Source organism: Vulpes vulpes, chromosome 4 (genome assembly GCF_048418805.1).
Source record: "Vulpes vulpes isolate BD-2025 chromosome 4, VulVul3, whole genome shotgun sequence".
NCBI classification, from domain to species: domain Eukaryota; kingdom Metazoa; phylum Chordata; class Mammalia; order Carnivora; family Canidae; genus Vulpes; species Vulpes vulpes.
Window position 1 is genome coordinate 13,180,899 of NC_132783.1, and position 18,865 is coordinate 13,199,763.

The following is an 18,865-nucleotide window of genomic DNA, read 5'->3' on the forward strand; positions in this document are numbered from 1 at the left end:
TTATGTAGGGTGGTTAAAAAATTTGGGAAATATGGTGATCCCTGGGTGGCTCAGCGGTTTAGCGCCCACCTTTGGCCCAGGGTGTGATCCTGGATTCCCAGGATCGAGTCCCGCATCGGGCTCCCTGCAAGGAGCCTGCTTCTCCCTCTGCCAATGTCTCTGCCTCTCTCTCTGTTTCTCATGAATAAATAAATAAAATCTTTTAAAAAATATGTGCATTTGGTTAATCTTTTCCTCCTCTATTCTGATGAATTCAGTTCGAGAGACATGATTGCCAATGTTCTAATTTGAAAACCTAAAGACCTGGTAAGTGTCATGACACAGAAGAAAATTACTAGCCTAGCCCCCAGAATCTTTATTCATTTTTGAGATACAAAAGAGTGATTTAAAGACATGACCCTAAAGCAGAAATATGAGCAAACCCCAGATAGTCCTGATGGTACAATTCTGCAAGTGAACACAACCCTGTATCTTCTCAAAGTAGATTTTATTACTCAAAAGGGCTTCCCAGTACATCTCTCAGATTACCAATTTATTTTCTTCTACTTTGTAATCTAAGACGACATTGGTATAAAATAACATCTAGAAAGAAGCCAGTAAAGTAATAAATGTACAAATGTATTTATAGTTCCAAGTAAAAAATAAATTTGCATTCCATATTATCATTGTCTCTCAATTAGCCAGTTGTTTTGTTGAGGAGTTGTTGATGTGGGAAACAAAGGCAGTAAAATTATTAAATTTCCTTACCATCTACTGCCCGTTGACAAGTCCTTGAAACAGGCAGAGTGACATTCCTCTAGGGGCTTAACTGCTTCAAGGTTGATACTTTGCTAAGGACAAAAGGCAATCTTAGCCCGAATCCCAGGATCCTGTAAGTCTACTTTAACATATAAAAATTTCTTTGGAAAAAAAAATTCCTTTGGGAAATAAATAAATAAATAAATATTCCTTTGGAAACTTCCTTTATCTCTACCCGCCCCACCACCTCCACCACCACCAAGATACGTGTTGGCAGTCATCTCTCAAGCATAACCCACCAATATACATCTGAAGGGGCTCATGACTGAGTTTTTACTAGCCAGTAATACAGGACCTTTCCTGACAATAGCTGGCCTCAAGATCCTGGAAACCTTGTTTCCAAAATACCTGGGAGGCTTACACTATTCCCTTCCTGCTCCCAACTTTCAATGGGCCACTCCTCATGACCCCCGTGCAGCTCTTTCTGCTCTTTCAGGTCTTGTCCCCCTGCCCTAATAAAACCACCTCTTTGTACCAACGACGTTTCAAGAATTCTTTCTTGGCCATCAGCTTCCAACCTTGACATCTTCCCTACATCATCGTGACTTGAGGAAAGAATGCTCATGGTTGAGTATCTGCCTTCTGCTCAAGTCATGATCCTGGGGTCCTGGGATCGTGTCCTGCATCAAGTTTCTTACAGGGAGCCTGCTTCTCCCTTTTCCTATGTCGCTGCCTCTCTGTGTCTGGCACGAATAAATAAAATCTTAAAAAAAAAAAAAAGTAAAGAATGCTCAGCAGGTGAAGCTGTTGAGTATTGGTTTAGAGTTGAACTTTGTAAAAACTCAGGGCAGGATCAGTAATTGTCTTCTGCCTGAGTATAAGGTCTTAAAGTCCGATGTCATCTACAGGGCAAGGGAAATGGATCAAAGGTGTGAGTTGGTAACAAGTGTCTCTAAAACATACACTAATAAAGGCAACTATTTTGTTGACTGAGATGGTTGGAAAAGTCCAGGAGTAACTGCTCTGGAAATGAATGATTTCTAAAGACATGCTTTAGCTTTTCAAAGAGCATCATATCTGCATTTTTAAAAGTAATTTCATAAGGTTAAGAAGGGAAGGTGTAATCTTTATGGTTAAAGAAAATAAAGAGGTTAGCATTTCTGAGCTTGTCTCTGCTTTAAGTTGCCAAGATGAGTTAAAGTTTAAGATTTAAAGAAGCTCTGCTGCACAAAAGTGCCCACATCCACCCCCAGCTCATCCTACTCTCTAACACATCTACCCATAACAAAATAGCAAAAGCAAAAGGAACACAGGCCCTCTTGGCTACTTTAATACTTCTGAGGTGCAAAGAACACCCATAATTATCAGGAATTCCTTTCCAAAATCTATGTTGATTTACTGACTTTACATTCTTTCAACAGCTATTCCTCTTCCTTGGAGACCTTTAAAGCACACGGTTCTTAAACCTGGCTGCACATTAGGATCACCTAGGGAGCTTTAAAAATACCAACTGCGAGCCAATTGAATCTGAATCTCTGGGGTAAGAGAGATCCAGCATAGGTAAGGACACTCACTCATCTGCTTTTAAAACTCCCCAGGTAATTCTAATATGTTCCAGGCCTGAGAGCCAATTAGAGCCACGGCCCTTTGTTTCTTAAAGTGTAACCCTTGGACAGATCGCATCAGCATCCTAGGAAACTTGTTAGAAATACAAATTTCTCGAGCCCTGCCCCACTTACTGAAATCAGAAACTCAGGGTAGTGGGGTCTGGAAATCTGTGTTTTAACAGTTCCAGGTGATATCAATGCATCTAAAATCTGAGTACCACGGACTCTAATTAGCTGTTTTTGAAAATTTAATGTGTATTTGAACCATCTTATGCAAATGAAGATTCTGACTCAGTAACGTTGGGGTGGTGCTTGAGATTCTACATTTTTAACAAGCTCCCAAGGATGCTGCCAATCTACTGACCACACTTTGAATAGCAAAGGGCAGGATACAACTTTATTTCTATGGAATTATCTAGTACATTATATAGGAAAAACAGCTATACCTCAGTCACAGGTTTATACACAGAATAGACTTTTTGTGCTAAGTTTACATTTTCTTTCCATTAACACAATCTGGTGAATCTGCACATTAGCTCTCTTGGTTCTTTTTTTTTTTTTTTAAGATTTTATTTATTCATGAGAGACAGAGAGAGAAAGAGAGGCAGAGACACAGGCAGAGGGAGAAGCAGACTCCATGCGGGGAGCCCGACGTGGGACTCAATCCCGGGTCTCCAGGATCACGCCCAGGGCCGAAGGCAGGCGCTAAACCGCTGAGCCACCCAGGGATCCCCACTCTTGGTTCTAAGGAAAATCTTTCTGGGTTTTGTTCCCAAATTTTCTAAACTGTTTTCAAAGTCCTTCATGAAATCATTGATTTCCTAGGATTATCTCTATAAGAATATTCCTAGAATTAAGCTAGTCTACTCCTGCAAAATGATCCAAATGTACCTCTATTCCCTTTGTTTCATCCGCCAAAATCTATTTCCAAACCCAGTTTCTATAGCAGCCTCTGCCCAGCATCCTCATTTCTCAGTCTTACAGTTATCTCTAGATTTTAATTGCGTGTACATTTACTAGCATAAATCTAAATATATCCAAGAATTATATTTAATTATACAACATTCATATAAGTATGATCTATGAGAATGCTGGTTTCCCTGGGATCACATGTATTTTGGTGGGGGGAAATCTGGCTCTTGTTGCAGATACTGAATACTAACTATTCTGCTGGTCTCCCTTATTTCTGTCTTACCTTGTTTGGTGTATAATAGAACTAAGGAGGAACACACAATTCAAGTTTGAATACATTAATCAAATGTGACACAAGTATTCTGTATTCAGAAAAAATCCTCTTGAATATATGAAATAATTAACTTTTTAAATAGACTTTTATTGTGAAGTATAAAATATCTGGAAATGATTTAAAATTTTTTTCAGTAACAGTGTTAGTTCAATAATCTTTATGAGAGAGCACCACATTAAAAATTACATTCATAACAATCTAAAATGCGTATGCTAAAATAATTAATAGTGATTACAACATTAGCGAGTCATGAAATTCAGAGGCTTTTCTAACCATAGATCTAAATCAGGAGTTTCAAGCTCAAGTGTGTTCAGGGCTAAGACGGAAACACAAAGTAGTGAAGTAGCCTGATAAAAAAGGGAGTCTAGGAGACTGGCAAACTAGGGAATGCATGCTCAGTTGAAAGACTTTTCAAATTCAAACAAATTTTGAAATATTATGCATACTGAATAAAACAGCTGTGGGCTAAGCTGCTTTGTATTGACTGCCAGTTTGCAACTCGGGCCTAAATGATTTTTTAGCAGTTTATGTACCCAATTTTCAAATTGGCAGACAGCATTTTAAAAAATGTATATCTATAGATATAGATATAAAGCTTGAGTCATTATTTTGGGATAAATTGATTAAAAAAGTTTAAGAAAAGTTATTTTGTACCTTAAATTAATCAATTTAGGAAGTTGCATGCATAATATTCTTAAAAACATCTGGTTAAGAAATGAAATTTTTAAAATACTCTTTCACATTTATTTGGGAAAAAACTAGTTATGCCTAAGAGTTAATTAAAATGAGATGAAATTTCATTCTTTTACTAATAGAAAGTCCTATATCACAGTACATTATTGCTTAGTAAGAAATATTTAGGTGAAAAATAAATATTGGTTTTACTAAGGCGTAATTCAGAAAGCAATTCAATCATATTGCCTCACTATATACTAAGAAAATGTTTGAAATTCAGTTGACAACGCATTTTGCTTTATCTTTAAAGGGTATTTTGTTTAAGAATTTTCGTACATTTTATACTTTCGGTTAAAAGTAAAGGTTCTAGTCTGAAGATATAAAATTACTATAGACCAAATGGCTGTAACCAAATTGATTTGGTTTGCTATGTCAAAGCAGGTTTACAGAATTTACAGTTTTGTATACCACCAATGACTTCACATTAGTGACTTTCAAATAGCTTTTAAAAGTAAAGGTGATGGAGACATTAAAGTGATAAATAAAATCTTTTAAATGGCTATGAAGGCACATTATAATTTAAGGTTCCTTGCTAGACCAGGAATACATATTTCAAAATAATCCATAAACAATACAGATTTCAAACAAATAAAACTCAAATATATTTATTCCAAACCTTGATACAATTCCCAAAAATATTTTCTACCTTTTTCAAACATTTTAGACCTTAGCTTTAGAAGTTTAACATAAAAAGAAAGCACCAAATCTAGCCATATAATCTCCCACTTTAAAAAGTTAGTAGTTATGGTATCTTTTTCTGTAAAGTTCTATGGAACAAATCAATTTCATATGTGGCCTTTAATTTCTGAAATGAAAAAGCCAAACCTGTTAAACATATCTACCTAAAGTTAGATGTTTAGCAAACCCAGAGTAGGTATATAAGAAATGTTAAGACACAGTATCAAGTAATGCAATAGGTGTTCCCTTATTTGCATTTTTCATGAATTAAAACTTAAGTAGGGGAAATATGTTTGGCATCATTTTTTAACCTAGTATTTGGCAAAGTTTTAAAGTCCAGCCAAGTCATATGCATCTTATCTGCATTCCCACATTTGTTTTATATTAAAACCACTTAAGTATGAAGCAATTGGGATTTTTTAGAATTCAAAGTTAACACTGATTTTATACATTAAGTATTTCCATGGCAGAAATTAAAGTTCAAGACAAGAAAAAACATGTTCTCAAATCAAGTCAATAGAACTATCATATAAGGGTATACAATACATGCTGATGTATTACACACTTAGTTTAAGTAGTTCTTTAAAAACCAATAAGTTTTCTATGAATAAATTTAATAAATTATTCACAATTAAAAATATAGTTTTCATAAATAGTAACAGACTAGATATTGCATATATGGGATTCCCACAAAAACAATAACAAAATACTTCAACATTATTTTATCCAAATATTGGTTTACAATTATTCAAATGTATTTAAAGAGCATTGTTGACTGATCATAACAATGAGTTCCAGACTAAATTGATAGCAATTAGATATCGTGCTGTCCACTTGTTCTTCATATCATCAAAGGATGAAATTCCTTTTATAAGAAACACGATGGCCATACTGGTTACATATAGTGATCCAATTAGTTAGCATATTTATGGAGGAAGCGTTCAAATGCATCATAGATGGCTCGTCTAAAATTAAATATGAAAGAAAAACTGTAAGTAATGAGCATAGAAAGAAGACAGTACTTTTTTCAAAAAAGATTTTATTTATTTGACAGAAAGAGAGTGTATGTGTGGGACCACAAGCAGAGGGGGCAGAAAGAGAAGCAGACTCCTCGCTGAGCAAGGAACCCAACATAGGGCTCAATTCCAGGAGTTTGGGATCATGGCAGACACTTAACCGACTGAGCCACCCAACTTGCTCAGATAGTACTTTTACTGTAAATTATTTCCAAAGTTACCTGTGACTTGCAACTTAACTTCATCTCCAAATAGCTCTGAAAGAGGCAGGTACCTAAGGATGGGTGTTTGGATCCATGTAACTTTACTGCTGATAAAAAACCTCAAAAGTGCTTTCAGCTGATGGTGTATTCAGAAGCATTTTTTTTTTGTGCCTTAGACCCTATATAATATTTATGTATTTATATAATATATATGCAATATAAATATGTATGTCACTTGTTGAATATTATTTTTTTAAGTTTTTATTTACTTATTGAGAGACTCAGAGAGAGAGAGAGAGAGGCAGAGACACAGGCAGAGAGAGAAGGAGGCTCCACGCAAGGAGCCCAATGTGGGACTCGATCCCGGGTCTCCAGGGTCACGCCCTGGGCAGAAGGCAGGCGCTAAACCGCTGAGCCACCCAGGGATCCCCAACTTGTTGAATATTAATTGGCCACATAACTTTTCTTTTTCCTTTTTTAAAAATTTATTTATTCATGACAGACACAGAGAGAGGCAGAGACACACAGGCAGCCTCCGTGCAGGGAGCCCAACGTGGGACTCGATCCCGGGTCTCCAGGATCACACCCCGGGCTGAAGGTGGCGCTAAACCACTGAGCCACCTGGGCTGCCCCACATAACTTTTCATAATGTAGTATTCAACCTATTTTATAAATTATGATAAGGATGCTTTTTGTTCAGAAAAACACATGTTCTTAGCAACTGAACTAAAAGCAAAAGCCTTAGTTTCCAATTTTACCTTCAAAAAGTGTTTTAATGGGATGCCTGGGTGGCTCAGCAGTTGAGTGCCTGCTGTCAGCCCAGGGTGTGATCCTGGAGTCCCAGGATGGAGTCCCACATAGGTTCCCTGCATGGAGCCTGCTTCTCCCTCTCCCTATGTCTCTGACTCTCTTTCTGGGTCTCTCACGAATAAATAAATAAAATCTAAAAAAAAAAAAGTGTTTTAGTATTTTAATTGGACATTTAAGGTGATATCTAAGAGTTGAACTAAATGAGTGACAACATACAAAGAATTATTTCTTGGATTAAAAAGAGGTGAAACATGTCAAACATATAGTACACACAATTCTTCTATTATATAGCTGTGCAGCTGGCAGTTTTGAAACACATCATGCACAGGGCACTAATTTAAGTACTTTATGTGAACTTATTTAACCACTAATGATTAATATAGCTCAATGATACCTTTTGCCATCAAATTTGAATAGAAGTAGAAATAATATGGCCTATCAAAAAAATGGAGTCATAGAATAAGTTTTTATAACTTCTAATAAGTGCTAGAGTCATACAAGGTTATTAGCATTAAAACCGATATTTCACTTCTCATTTAAGGTTCAATATTCACATGCTACTAAAAAACAGTGCTGGATTTTTCTACAGATGCTCATGCCATTCTGAGAGAAGAAAGTGGAATGAAAAACTCATGATGAACCAAAGCAAGTTTTAAAACCCTGGTGTCCCTCCCTATATCCTAAAATACCTGGATATTAATATTTGAAGAGGATAGAAACACAAATAAAATATGCCTATCATATGCTGCTTCCCTAATTCTTTAAAGAAAAAGGAGAAGAAGAGTATGGGATAGGAAAGAGTACCACAATGTGATAACTGAGAGAGGCAGGGAGAAAAAAGACTAAACGTACAATAAAAATACTTGATCGTCTATATTTTTTGAGGCAAAAAAATTCCAAAAACTGAGCAAATAAATAGATACCTGTTTGGACCAATCATCTTACCTGAAGAGTCCTTGTTTAAACAGATAAGCACTAATATGACCCCCTTCTAGATATCGGATTTCACAACCGGGCCAAATTTCTTGTAGACTTCGAACTCCTGTTCGTGGAATATAAGCATCTTCTTTGGCTTGCACCACTATAATAAGGCTTGGATCAACTGGAACTAGGGATAGAATTTTAAAAGATGCAACATATATATACTTTTAAAAAGCTCTAAGAATTTGTACAAATAATATTAATCATATTAGAAAATGAAATACACCTGACGGCACACTAAGCAAAACATCTGTCAAACAAACCTTTTTATTTTTTTAATTTTTATTTCTTTTTATTCTTTTAAAGATTTTATTTATTTATTCATGACAGACACAGCGAGAGAGAGTGGCAGAGACACAGGCAGAGGTAGAAGCAGGCTCCATGCAGGGAGCCTGACGTGGGACTCGATCCCAGATCTCCAGGATCATACCCTGGGCTGAAGGCGGCGCCAAACTGCTGAGCCATAAGGGCTGCCCCAAACTTTTTTTAAAAAGATTTATTTATTTACTTATTTATTTGAGAGAGAGAGAGGGAGGGAGAGCACATGTACTAGCAACTGAGCTAGTGGGAGAAGAGGCAGAGGGAAAAGCAAACTCCCCTTTGAGCAGAGTCTGATGTGGAGCTCGATCCCAGGACCCTGAGATCACAACCTGAACTGAAGGCAGCTGCTTAACCAACTGAGCTATCCAGATACCCCTAAAACTTTTTGATTAAGTTAAAAATCAACTATATCATAATACCATAACATTTATCTCTAATACAATGATATGAATACTTTTAAGAAGATACACAATCTAATATATTTTTAATTAATTAATTAGATGTTTTTAGATTTTCTTTTTTTTTTAAGATTTATTTATTTATTTATTTATGATAGACATAGAGAGAGAAAGAGAGGCAGAGACACAGGAGGAGGGAGAAGCAGGCTCCATGCCGGGAGCCCTACGTGGGACTCGATCCCGGGACTCCAGGATCGTGCCCTGGGCCAGAGGCAGGCGCTAAACCGCTGAGCCACCCAGGGATCGCCTGTTTTTAGATTTTCATGGATAAAATATGATACAGTTAAATAACCAACTTATTCTGGAAAATACATTCTAGAGCCAACAATAGACATACTCTTGAAAATAGGAAATTATTTTGTAAAGGAACCTTAAAAATATTTCAAAAGTTTTTACACATCAGCATTTTAATTTCAATATAAAAATTGGTACCTGAGAAATTTGCCACATGAGTACACTCATCCATGACTCCTTTCATGAATATTAAAGATTCTTTCTGAAGATTGTTTCTTCTTTGTTCTTTACTAAGTAGATGATATGACTGTGGATTGCAACTTGTATAATTACTTTTGTTGGTTGGAAGTGTTTGATTGAAGGATTCCATCTTAGAGGTGTCTTGCAGTAAGAGTCCTTCTGATGTGGCACTGATAGATGTTTTACTAGATTTATGGCACTCACTAGGTTTTTGGGATACAACTTGGTCTGTCATATCTAAATTTAAAGTTCTAGAAACCAGATTAAGGTTAGTTAGCTTGTCTGTGCTGATAGGGAAGCGTTTCACAAACTCTTGTCCCATTTTGAAAGAATCTGTCTGAATATACAAAAGAAAACATCATTTAGTATAAAATACGTTTTATTTAAGAACCTTGTTAAAGACAAAACAAAAATGTCCACCAATGGATAAATGAATAAAATGTAGTACATACATACAATGGATTATCATATAATCTTTTTTTTAATTAATTAATTAATTTATTTATGATAGTCACATAGAGAAAGAGAGAGACAGAGACACAGGCAGAGGGAGAAGCAGGCTCCATGCACTGGGAGCCCAATGTGGGATTCGATCCCTGGTCTCCAGGATCACGCCCTGGGCCAAAGGCAGGCGCCAAACCGCTGCACCACCCAGGGATCCTGATTATCATATAATCTTAAAAGGGAATGAAACTCTGATACATACTATGACATGGACGAACTTTGAAGACATGCTAAATGAATAAGCCAGACACCAAGGACAAATACTGTATGATTCCAACTTTTATAAGGTACCTAGAGTAGTCAAATTCATAGAGACAGAGAGTTGAGTGGGAATTACCAGGGGCTGAAAGGAGGGGGCAACAAAGAGTTACTGTTTAATGGGTACAGAATTTCAGTTCAGTAAAATGAAAAAGTTCTGGAGATGGATTGTGGTGATGATGTACAGAGGTGATGGTTGCACAACAATGTGAATACACTTAATAACACCGTGGAGCTGTATGCCTAAAAATGGTTGAAACAGTAAATTTTATGTTGCATATATTTTATTACAACTTAAAAAATAAAAAAATCTTGAGATATCAAGATTATTCTGAGGACTAGGATAAATAAATGACATACTATATTGCTAATGTCTCCTATTAAACAGTAAAGGGTATCATTTAGTCTGCATCACATTTTTATTGCTAAGGTTTTGAAATCATGATCTGCCTTAATCTCAGAACTTCCAAAAGCCTTATAAGTGTATCCTGGCAGTAACATATCAGCCACCTCAAATTCCCTTTCTCAGGTTAAATGAAGAAGAATTAGAAATTATCAAGGAAAAAAGAACACCTATTAAAATCTCAAAAGTATGTACTCAGTTTAAGGAGTTGTAAGTACAACATAATTTAAGTAAGATAAATTAAGATAAACTTTGTTAGGGACTCCTGGGTGGCTCAGTGGTTGAGCGTCTGCCTTTGGCTCAGGGTGTGATTCCAGAGTCCCAGGATCGAGTCCCACTTAGGGCTCCCTGCATGGAGCCTGCTTCTCCCTCTGCTTGTGTTTCTGCCTCTCAATCTGGGTCTCTCATGAATAAATAAATAAAATTAAAAAAATAAAATAAAAAAATAAATACTAAGTTTAAGTTTTTAAATACTAAGGGCAGAGTCAAAAGAAAAAAAATGACAACCTCGGAAAATATATTTGCAACTTATAAAAATAAATACTAAGTTTAAGTTTTTAAATACTAAGGGCAGAGTCAAAAGAAAAAAATGACAACCTCGGAAAATATATTTGCAACTTATATGACAAAGAGCTAATTTGCTTTATTAAGAGCTAGAAGTGAATACAAAGCTCAAAACCACAATAGAAAAAGTGAGTAAAAAAAAAAAAATGAGCAAAGGACATGCACATAAAAGTCACCGACAATGAAATATAAATAGCTCTTAAATTTAGAAACATATTCAATTTCACTTATAATTAAGTAAATTAAATAAAAACAATACCAATTTTCACCTCAGGTTAACAAAAAACAAAACAAAACTTTTAAGTTTGCTAACACACTAAATTTGTGAAATTATGAGGAAACATAAACATGTTCCTACTGGTAGTATAAACTGACATGACTAGAATGAGATAAAACCTAACCACATTACAAGTGCAACATTTCTAGGAATTTATACTTATGAAATGACGTATGTACAAATTTCTTCATTGTAGCACTGTTTATTACTGGTGAAAAATGAGAAACATCAACAGGGTACTAGTTAATAAGTCATGGAACATCCATCCACATGACTGATTATTATGCAGCAGTAAAAAAGAAAAAGGAAACATTTGTGTATAAAAAAAGGTAAGAAAAAAGTTCATATTTCTATTGGTTTGAAAAATTCCTTGAAATATTAATAAACAGTGGGTTATATATTGAGGGAGATAAGACCTACACAAATTGGGAATAAGTGTAGGACTTGTTTAATTGTATGTCCTTTTATACTTCATGATGTTTCAACTATATGATCATACAATCTCCTTCAAAAATTAATGAATGAAAGATTGGTTGAAAGCAAGAAAGAAACCAAACCCAACAACATGGCTAACAGAACAAATCACTAAAGTCATCCAGACCAAATAAATGTAAAAGGGAAAGGAAGTTTAGAAACATTGAGAAATGTAAGATCAAGCACCTCAGAATTACTCAGAGTGGTACACCAACAACTTTATTTATTTATTTTAAAGATTTATTTATTTATTATAGACAGAGAGAGAGAGAGAAAGAGAGAGGCAGAGACACAGGCAGAGGGAGAAGCAGGCTCCATGCCGGGAGCCTGACGCGGAACTCGATCCCGGGACTCCAGGATCATGCCCTGGGCCAAAGGCAGGTGCCAAACTGCTGAGCCACCCAGGGATCCCCCATCAACAACTTTAACTGCTTTTGACTGGAAAACAGTTTTAAAAAGAAGGAATAAAGAATAAAAGAATAAAAAAGAAGGAAGCCATCTTGAATTCCTTGACTATGCATTTCTGTGAACTAGTTCCAAGACAAAAAAACCTTGTATACAACTACCAAGAGTCAGAGGCACAAGAAAGTGCCGGGTAAGACCACACTGCCATTTTAGACAACCAAATTTTTGATTCTCTCTTTAAAAAGATTTTCATATTGAGTTTTCTCATAATTCTCAAATATAGGCATCTTTTTTATTATATGTACAGGAGGACACAAGGAACTAACTAGCAGGTAGAGGTATTTTGTAACCAAGTACTTAGGCAAGTAATTACCTTTTGAGGTTATACAAGATAGACTTTACAAGAATGAGATTTATAGTAGTATAATTATAAAAAGTCCCAAGAGTAGAGATTCTCTTTTTCTTTCCGAGATTTCTTGAGATTCTCAGTAACTTCCAAACTGAATGTGTAAAATTTAAAAATTCATAAAGGAAACAAAATTCATGAAAGGAATTGACCAATCACCTTAGGAGACCCACAGGGAACCAATACATTATCCTAAAAACTGGTAAATTAAGGGAAGAATCAAATATTTATCCTGCCTTTCCTATATGAACTAAACTACTAGGTAACCAAATAATAGATAAGTGCCTTTTTATACAAGCGTTCAAACTAATAAATACAAAAGTATCTGCATTTTGCAGCCCTCCACTAATTAATAGACATAAGCATTAAACATCAATGGAGGCTTACACCACAAAATAGAGACAACCAGACATTATGTGCTTCCTATACTCCTACCAAAGAAATAAAAACTGAATTTAATTGAGCTTCGAGACCCAGCTGCCAACTTCAGGCAATATAGAGCATGGGTGAACATGCTAAACTGTACCATGAGAATGCAATAAAAAACAGCTAGACTGTGAGAAACTCCACATGTAAATAGCCTAAATTCTTCAATAGATAAATTATAAGGAAAAGGAAAAGAATAGAAGTGAATTTACAGATTAAAAGATACTGAAAAGCACATCAAATAAAAGAATTGTGTCTAAGGATACACATTTGGACAATATAATTATTTTAAAGGTAGAAACAAGTAATTACTATAAAAATCAGGATAATGATAAATACTGGGGGAGAAGGGCTTTTTAATTAGGACACATGGAAGTGGTTTCTGAGTTAGGTGTTCAATTTCTGTTCCATTGTTCTAAGCCATACATTTGCATTACATGACTTTTTATATCTATTTTATTTTAAAATGAAGAATCTTAGAAACTAAAAAATAGTACTGCTTTTTTTAAAACAAATTCGTTATTCTTTTTAAAAATTTTAATCATTAAACATAATCAACATTTCCCCCCATGTTATGCAGAGATTAAAAATACTTACTCCACAATATTCAAGCATGTGAATAATTTCTTCTTCATAAACTGTCTGTGTATAATACTGCTTTTCCAGCTCTCTCCAATTAATTGATTTACTCAGCACACCCTGAAATAACAAACTAAGTTGACAAATTAGGCCATAAAACATTTTGTCCAATAATTTTATTATTAGTGTGCAGAAAAGAGTAAACATAGCAGGCTTGAAATTTCCTATCTTTAGAAAGTCCTGCTTGCAATGTTAGCCCTTGATAAGAGTCTGGAAACTTAACTAATAAACATTTCCTCACCCCAATATACATCTTCTAAATGATAAAGCGGGTCACTGTGCCTAAACTGCTTGTATCATGTAGTTTCTGCTGAACATGTACTTTCCATCTGGAATTTTGGTACATGTGAGACAGTGGGTGCCTAAGTGACTGACCCCTGAAACTCTGGACTGCCAGGCGCAATTGAGCTTCACTGATGGACATTTTGCACATACTATCACAACCCACTGCTGGATGAATTAATACATCTTGTGAGATTCCAATGGGAAGTTGTATTTGATTTCCTCTGGACTTTGCCCCATGTGCCTTTTCCCTTTGCTGATTCTGTACTGTATCCTTTTGATATAATAAGTCTTAGTCATGAGTAAGATTCTATGGCAAGTCCTGTGATTCCTTTTAGAGAATCACCAAACCTGGAGGTTGTTTTGGGAACCCCCAAAACAATTACCTTTAATTATATATACCTATCGAAATATTAATTGCAATTAAATTACCGTAGTGAAGACCCCAGATGCTGTGGACCAAGACAAACATGGAATCAATGGCATGGGCTTAGGCCAGTTGGATACTGCTAGGGAAGCCATCTGCAATACGTTTAAGAGTCAGTTAGAGAGCTTCTGTTTAAATTTCTATTCATTAAAATGAAAAAGTATTTAATATTAAGCAGTAGTCTGGGTGCTAAATGGTAAGATAAGACATGAACACAAAATCTCTAAATACTTGGGGCACCTGGCTGGCTCAGTTGGTAGAACATGGAACCATTGATCTTGGGGTTGTAAGTTTGAGCCTCACAGTGGGTATAGAGATTACTTAAAAATAAAATCTTAAAAAAAAAATCTCTCTAAATACTTAGGAGAATGTCTAGTGACCTTCTTAAACTCCCCAAATCATAAATTCAATAACAACATATAACTTCCCCCTTAGAAAATAATACAGTATATTGGAAAATTTTAAGTAATCTCAAGACCCTTCCCAGAGAACTACTTTCCTCAGGGAAAATATAGAGCAAATATGCTGAAATGTAGATGCTAGGCAGGTTAATCATATTCATTACTGAAACGACTTGCTCAGGTACAGCAAAATCACAACATAGCATAAAATCTCAGACCTTTGAGGCTGACTGAACTACAAAGCAGATTATCTAACTGATATAAAGTAATGTAGTGTCTATGTTTAGAGAAGGGAAAAGTTATTTTTGGCTAGAGGAATCAGAGAAGGCTTCATGAAATGGTTTTTAGGGGAAATGAAAGGTGAGATCTTGTCTTCCATATAAAAAAAGACAGTATGATCAAAGGCAATATGGTGAAAAAGTGCAAAGACAGGTAGGAAAACAGCCAATATACTGTAGTTTGGCTGGTCAATTGGGACACATGTGGCCAATGGAGGGGGAGATAGGATTGGAAGGATTGAATGGTATCAATCTTAGAGTTAGAGGTCCCTTTTGCTCTGTATATAATGGGGAATTAATAAAGAGGTCTGAGCAAAGGAGTGGTGGCATTGTCAAAGAAGTGATACAAGGAAGCTAGAATGATAGTAGTTTACAGGATTGATTAGAGAGGGTAAGACCTGAGGTAGGAAAACCAGTATAGGAAGTAATTCAGGTGAAAGTTTTAAGACCCCAATCTAGGTCATAACAATGGAAACACTACTAGGTTAAAAAAAAAAGAAAAGAAATCCTTTTCTACCCTTCAGGTTCACTAATAATTCTTTTTTAATTTTAATCAGTTTTTGAATACATATATATATATATATATATATATATATATATATATATATATATATATATAGTTTCTTTTTAAATGTATTGAGTGGCTATATGGCCAGATAACAAACTAGAGCATATTATGAGCCCTTCCTGAACCTACTGCTTCATGGAGAAAACAAATTGCTAGACAAGTAATCATAGTGCAGTGAAATAAGTACTAATGAGAGATGAAGTACACTCTGGAGTTAGGATGGGAGTCAGGATGGGAGTCAGGAAGAGCTTCTAATAGGAAGTAAGCTCTAGACTGGAACCAGAAGGGCAAACTGTGACTTGGCTAGGAATGACGAGGCCCCTGAGGGATGTCAGCATCTGGCATAGCTAGAGCCCAGGGCAATAGCAAGCCTTTGGCAGGTTTTAAGTAGGAGAGAACGGAGACGAGATTTAGGAAAATCACTCTAGTTATGTTATGGAGAAAAACTTAGAAGAAGATTAATGAGAGAAAAAGATGAGAGACAGAGAAACCAATTGGGAGGCCATCTGAGTACACTCTAGAAGACAAAGGTAAAACAAGTTGGTGACACTGGGGACAGAGATAAGATATAAATGAAAAGTATTTTCCAAATTCACTATCTTCACCAATTTAACAGTAAAATAAGGCATTTATACTTGAGATGTGAGAAGTTTTATGAAAAATCAACTTTTAATAAAATATTAAATCAATACCTGAGCTATAACTGTGAAGTAATACAATGTCTCCTTAAATCATACCAAAAAAAATCATTATAATTGGAACAAAAGTTTGAAACCGGTTTCTGCTTTTACCAAAACTAAAATTAATTCCATACCTCAAGTGAATTTTTAAAATAACTACATTCTCTAAATCTTATGAACATAACCATTATTAAATATCAGTTGAAATTAAAAGGCTTACATGTCCTCCCATGGATATTCCGGTCATTCCTAGAGGTCCATAACCCTCTCTCTCTAGCCAGTGCAAGAGAGCTGTAGATTCTAAAACAAGAGCTCCTCCCATCACAAAAAGGTCAGACACGTTTTTTAAGCTGGACCTTCTAGCCTCACAAGACAAAAGAGAAAATTATTTATGTATTTACATTTTAACATATGCAGATTTCAACAGGCAGCAAGATTTCATGGTTTTTTTTTTCATGGTTTTTTTTTTTCATGTTTTTCTTTTAAAGGACCAGATAGCTGAGTAAAACAATGAATAAACTGATGGAATTAGAGTGCTGACATTCTACAGTTAATTAAAACTTATCTTTAAAGTTATATCTGCCCTTTACTGAATCTTGATTGAATTTCAATTATCTAGCTATTTTTGAAGCCCAGGAATAGTATTTTATAGTATTCAAAAAAACTGTTAAAAAAAACCCATTTATAGTTGTCCCTCCTATTATCACAACATAACTTCAAGCATAAATATTTTTAAAAAGCAATGTAAAAGAATTTGACCTAATACTTATTACTTCTAAAATCTTAAATATGTTGCTTATTTTCACAAAATACACAATTTATTAATAATAATCAACTGGAAAATTTTGATTGTTTTTTTAAAGATTTTATTTATTCATTCATGAGAATACACAGAGAGGAGAGAGAGAGAGAGGCAGGGACACAGGCAGAGGGAGAAGCAGGCTCCATGCAGGGAGCCTGACGTGGGACTCGATCCCGGGTCTCCAGGATCACACCCTGGGCTGCAGGCGGCGCTAAACCGCTGAGCCACCGGGGCTGCCCGAAAATTTTGATTTTTTAATTGTACAATTAACATGTTATTATCAGTTTCAGCTGTATACATATATATGTATATAGACATACTCATTACTCACCATGGTAATTGTAGTTACTGGCACTATACAAGGTTATTAAAATGTTCTTGACTATATTCCCTATTGGTGTACTTTTCATCTCTATGACTTATTTATTTTATAATTAAAAGTTGGTTGGAAAAGTAATTTTTTATAAAAATACATATTTTGATTAACTTGAAGGCCAATTCAACTAGAATTTTCTGTCTTTAGAAATTAATTTTACATATAAGTACATTTCCTCAGAAGCAGCACTTACATAGATCTTTTTAGATACCAGAACCATTCTTATACAGACATACTTCATTTTATTGTACTTTTGAGATATTGTATTCCTTAGAAATTGAAGGTTTATGGCAACCCTGTGTCAATTAAGTCTACTGGTGCTATTTATTCAACAGCATTTGCTAACTTCATGTCTCAGTCACATTTTAGTAATTTTAAAACTTTTTTGTTATTGTATTTGTTATGGTGATCTGTGATGTTATAGTTGTAGTTGTTTTGGGGCACCATGGAACTGCAAACTTAATGGACAAACGTGATGTGTGTTCTGATTGCTCCCTTGACTGGCTGTTCACCTCCGTCTCTCTCTCCCACTGTCCTATTCTCCAAAGATATAACCACCTTGAATGTAGGCTAGTTAATACCCCTACAATGGCTTCTGTGAGCAAGTGAAAAGGGGAGTCACATGTCTCTCACTTTAAATCAAAAGCTAGAAGGCCACCTGAGTGGTTTAGTCAGTAGAGCATGTGACTCTTGATCTTAAGATTGTAAGTTCGAGCCCTATGTTGAGTATTGAGATTACTTAAAATCTTAAAAATAAATAAAAAAACAAATAAATAGAAATCAATTTTAGTATATGTGCTGCCGAAGCGAGCACTAAATAAATAGAAATCAAAAGCTAGAAATGATCAAACTCAGTAAGCAAGGGATATCAAAACCTAAGATAGCCCTCATGCTGCAGTTAGCCAAGCTGTGAATGTAAAGGAAAAGTTCTTGAAGAAAATTAAAAGTACCACTCCAATGAACATACAAAATAGAAAACAAAATAGTCTCCTTGCCAATGTGGAGATAGTTTTACTGGTCTGGATAGAAAATCAAAGCAGCCACAATATTCCCTTAAGCCAAAGCCTATTCCAAAGGAAGGCCCTACCTCTCTTCAATTCTTTGAAGGCTGAGGAGGTGAAGATGCTGAAGAACAATTTGAAGCTAAAAGAGGTTGGTTCAAGAGGTTTAAGAAAGAAAGCAATTGGGGCACCTGTGTAGCTCAGTGGTTAAGCGACTAATTTGATTTCAGCTCAGGTCATGATCTCCGGTCATGAGATTGAGCCCCACTTCAGGCTCCAGGCTCAGTGGGGAGTCTGCTTGAGATTCTCTCTCTCTCCTTCTGCAACTCCCCCAACTCTCACACACACACACTCTCTCTCTAAAATAAAATAAATCTTAAAAAGGAGAAGAAAGGAAGCCATCTCTATAACATAAAGTGCAAGGTGA

At 35.4% G+C, this 18,865-nt stretch overlaps 1 protein-coding gene across 4 annotated transcripts in view; it reads right to left on the reverse strand.

Annotated features, from left to right (window-relative positions):
- Positions 1-3,657: 3,657 nt before the first annotated feature.
- The window catches only part of ABHD18 (abhydrolase domain containing 18), a 45,670-nt gene continuing 30,462 nt past the window's right edge, over positions 3,658-18,865 (reverse strand). For all 4 annotated transcript variants that reach the window (XM_072755283.1, XM_072755285.1, XM_072755284.1 and 1 more), the window contains 6 exons: positions 16,480-16,618; positions 14,338-14,427; positions 13,582-13,683; positions 9,226-9,604; positions 7,979-8,141; positions 3,658-5,969 (listed from right to left, as the gene is read on the reverse strand). In XM_072755283.1, the coding sequence (XP_072611384.1) occupies positions 5,918-5,969; positions 7,979-8,141; positions 9,226-9,604; positions 13,582-13,683; positions 14,338-14,427; positions 16,480-16,618 (925 nt within the window). In that variant the 3' untranslated portion in view covers positions 3,658-5,917. The remainder of the gene's footprint in view (positions 5,970-7,978; positions 8,142-9,225; positions 9,605-13,581; positions 13,684-14,337; positions 14,428-16,479; positions 16,619-18,865) is intronic.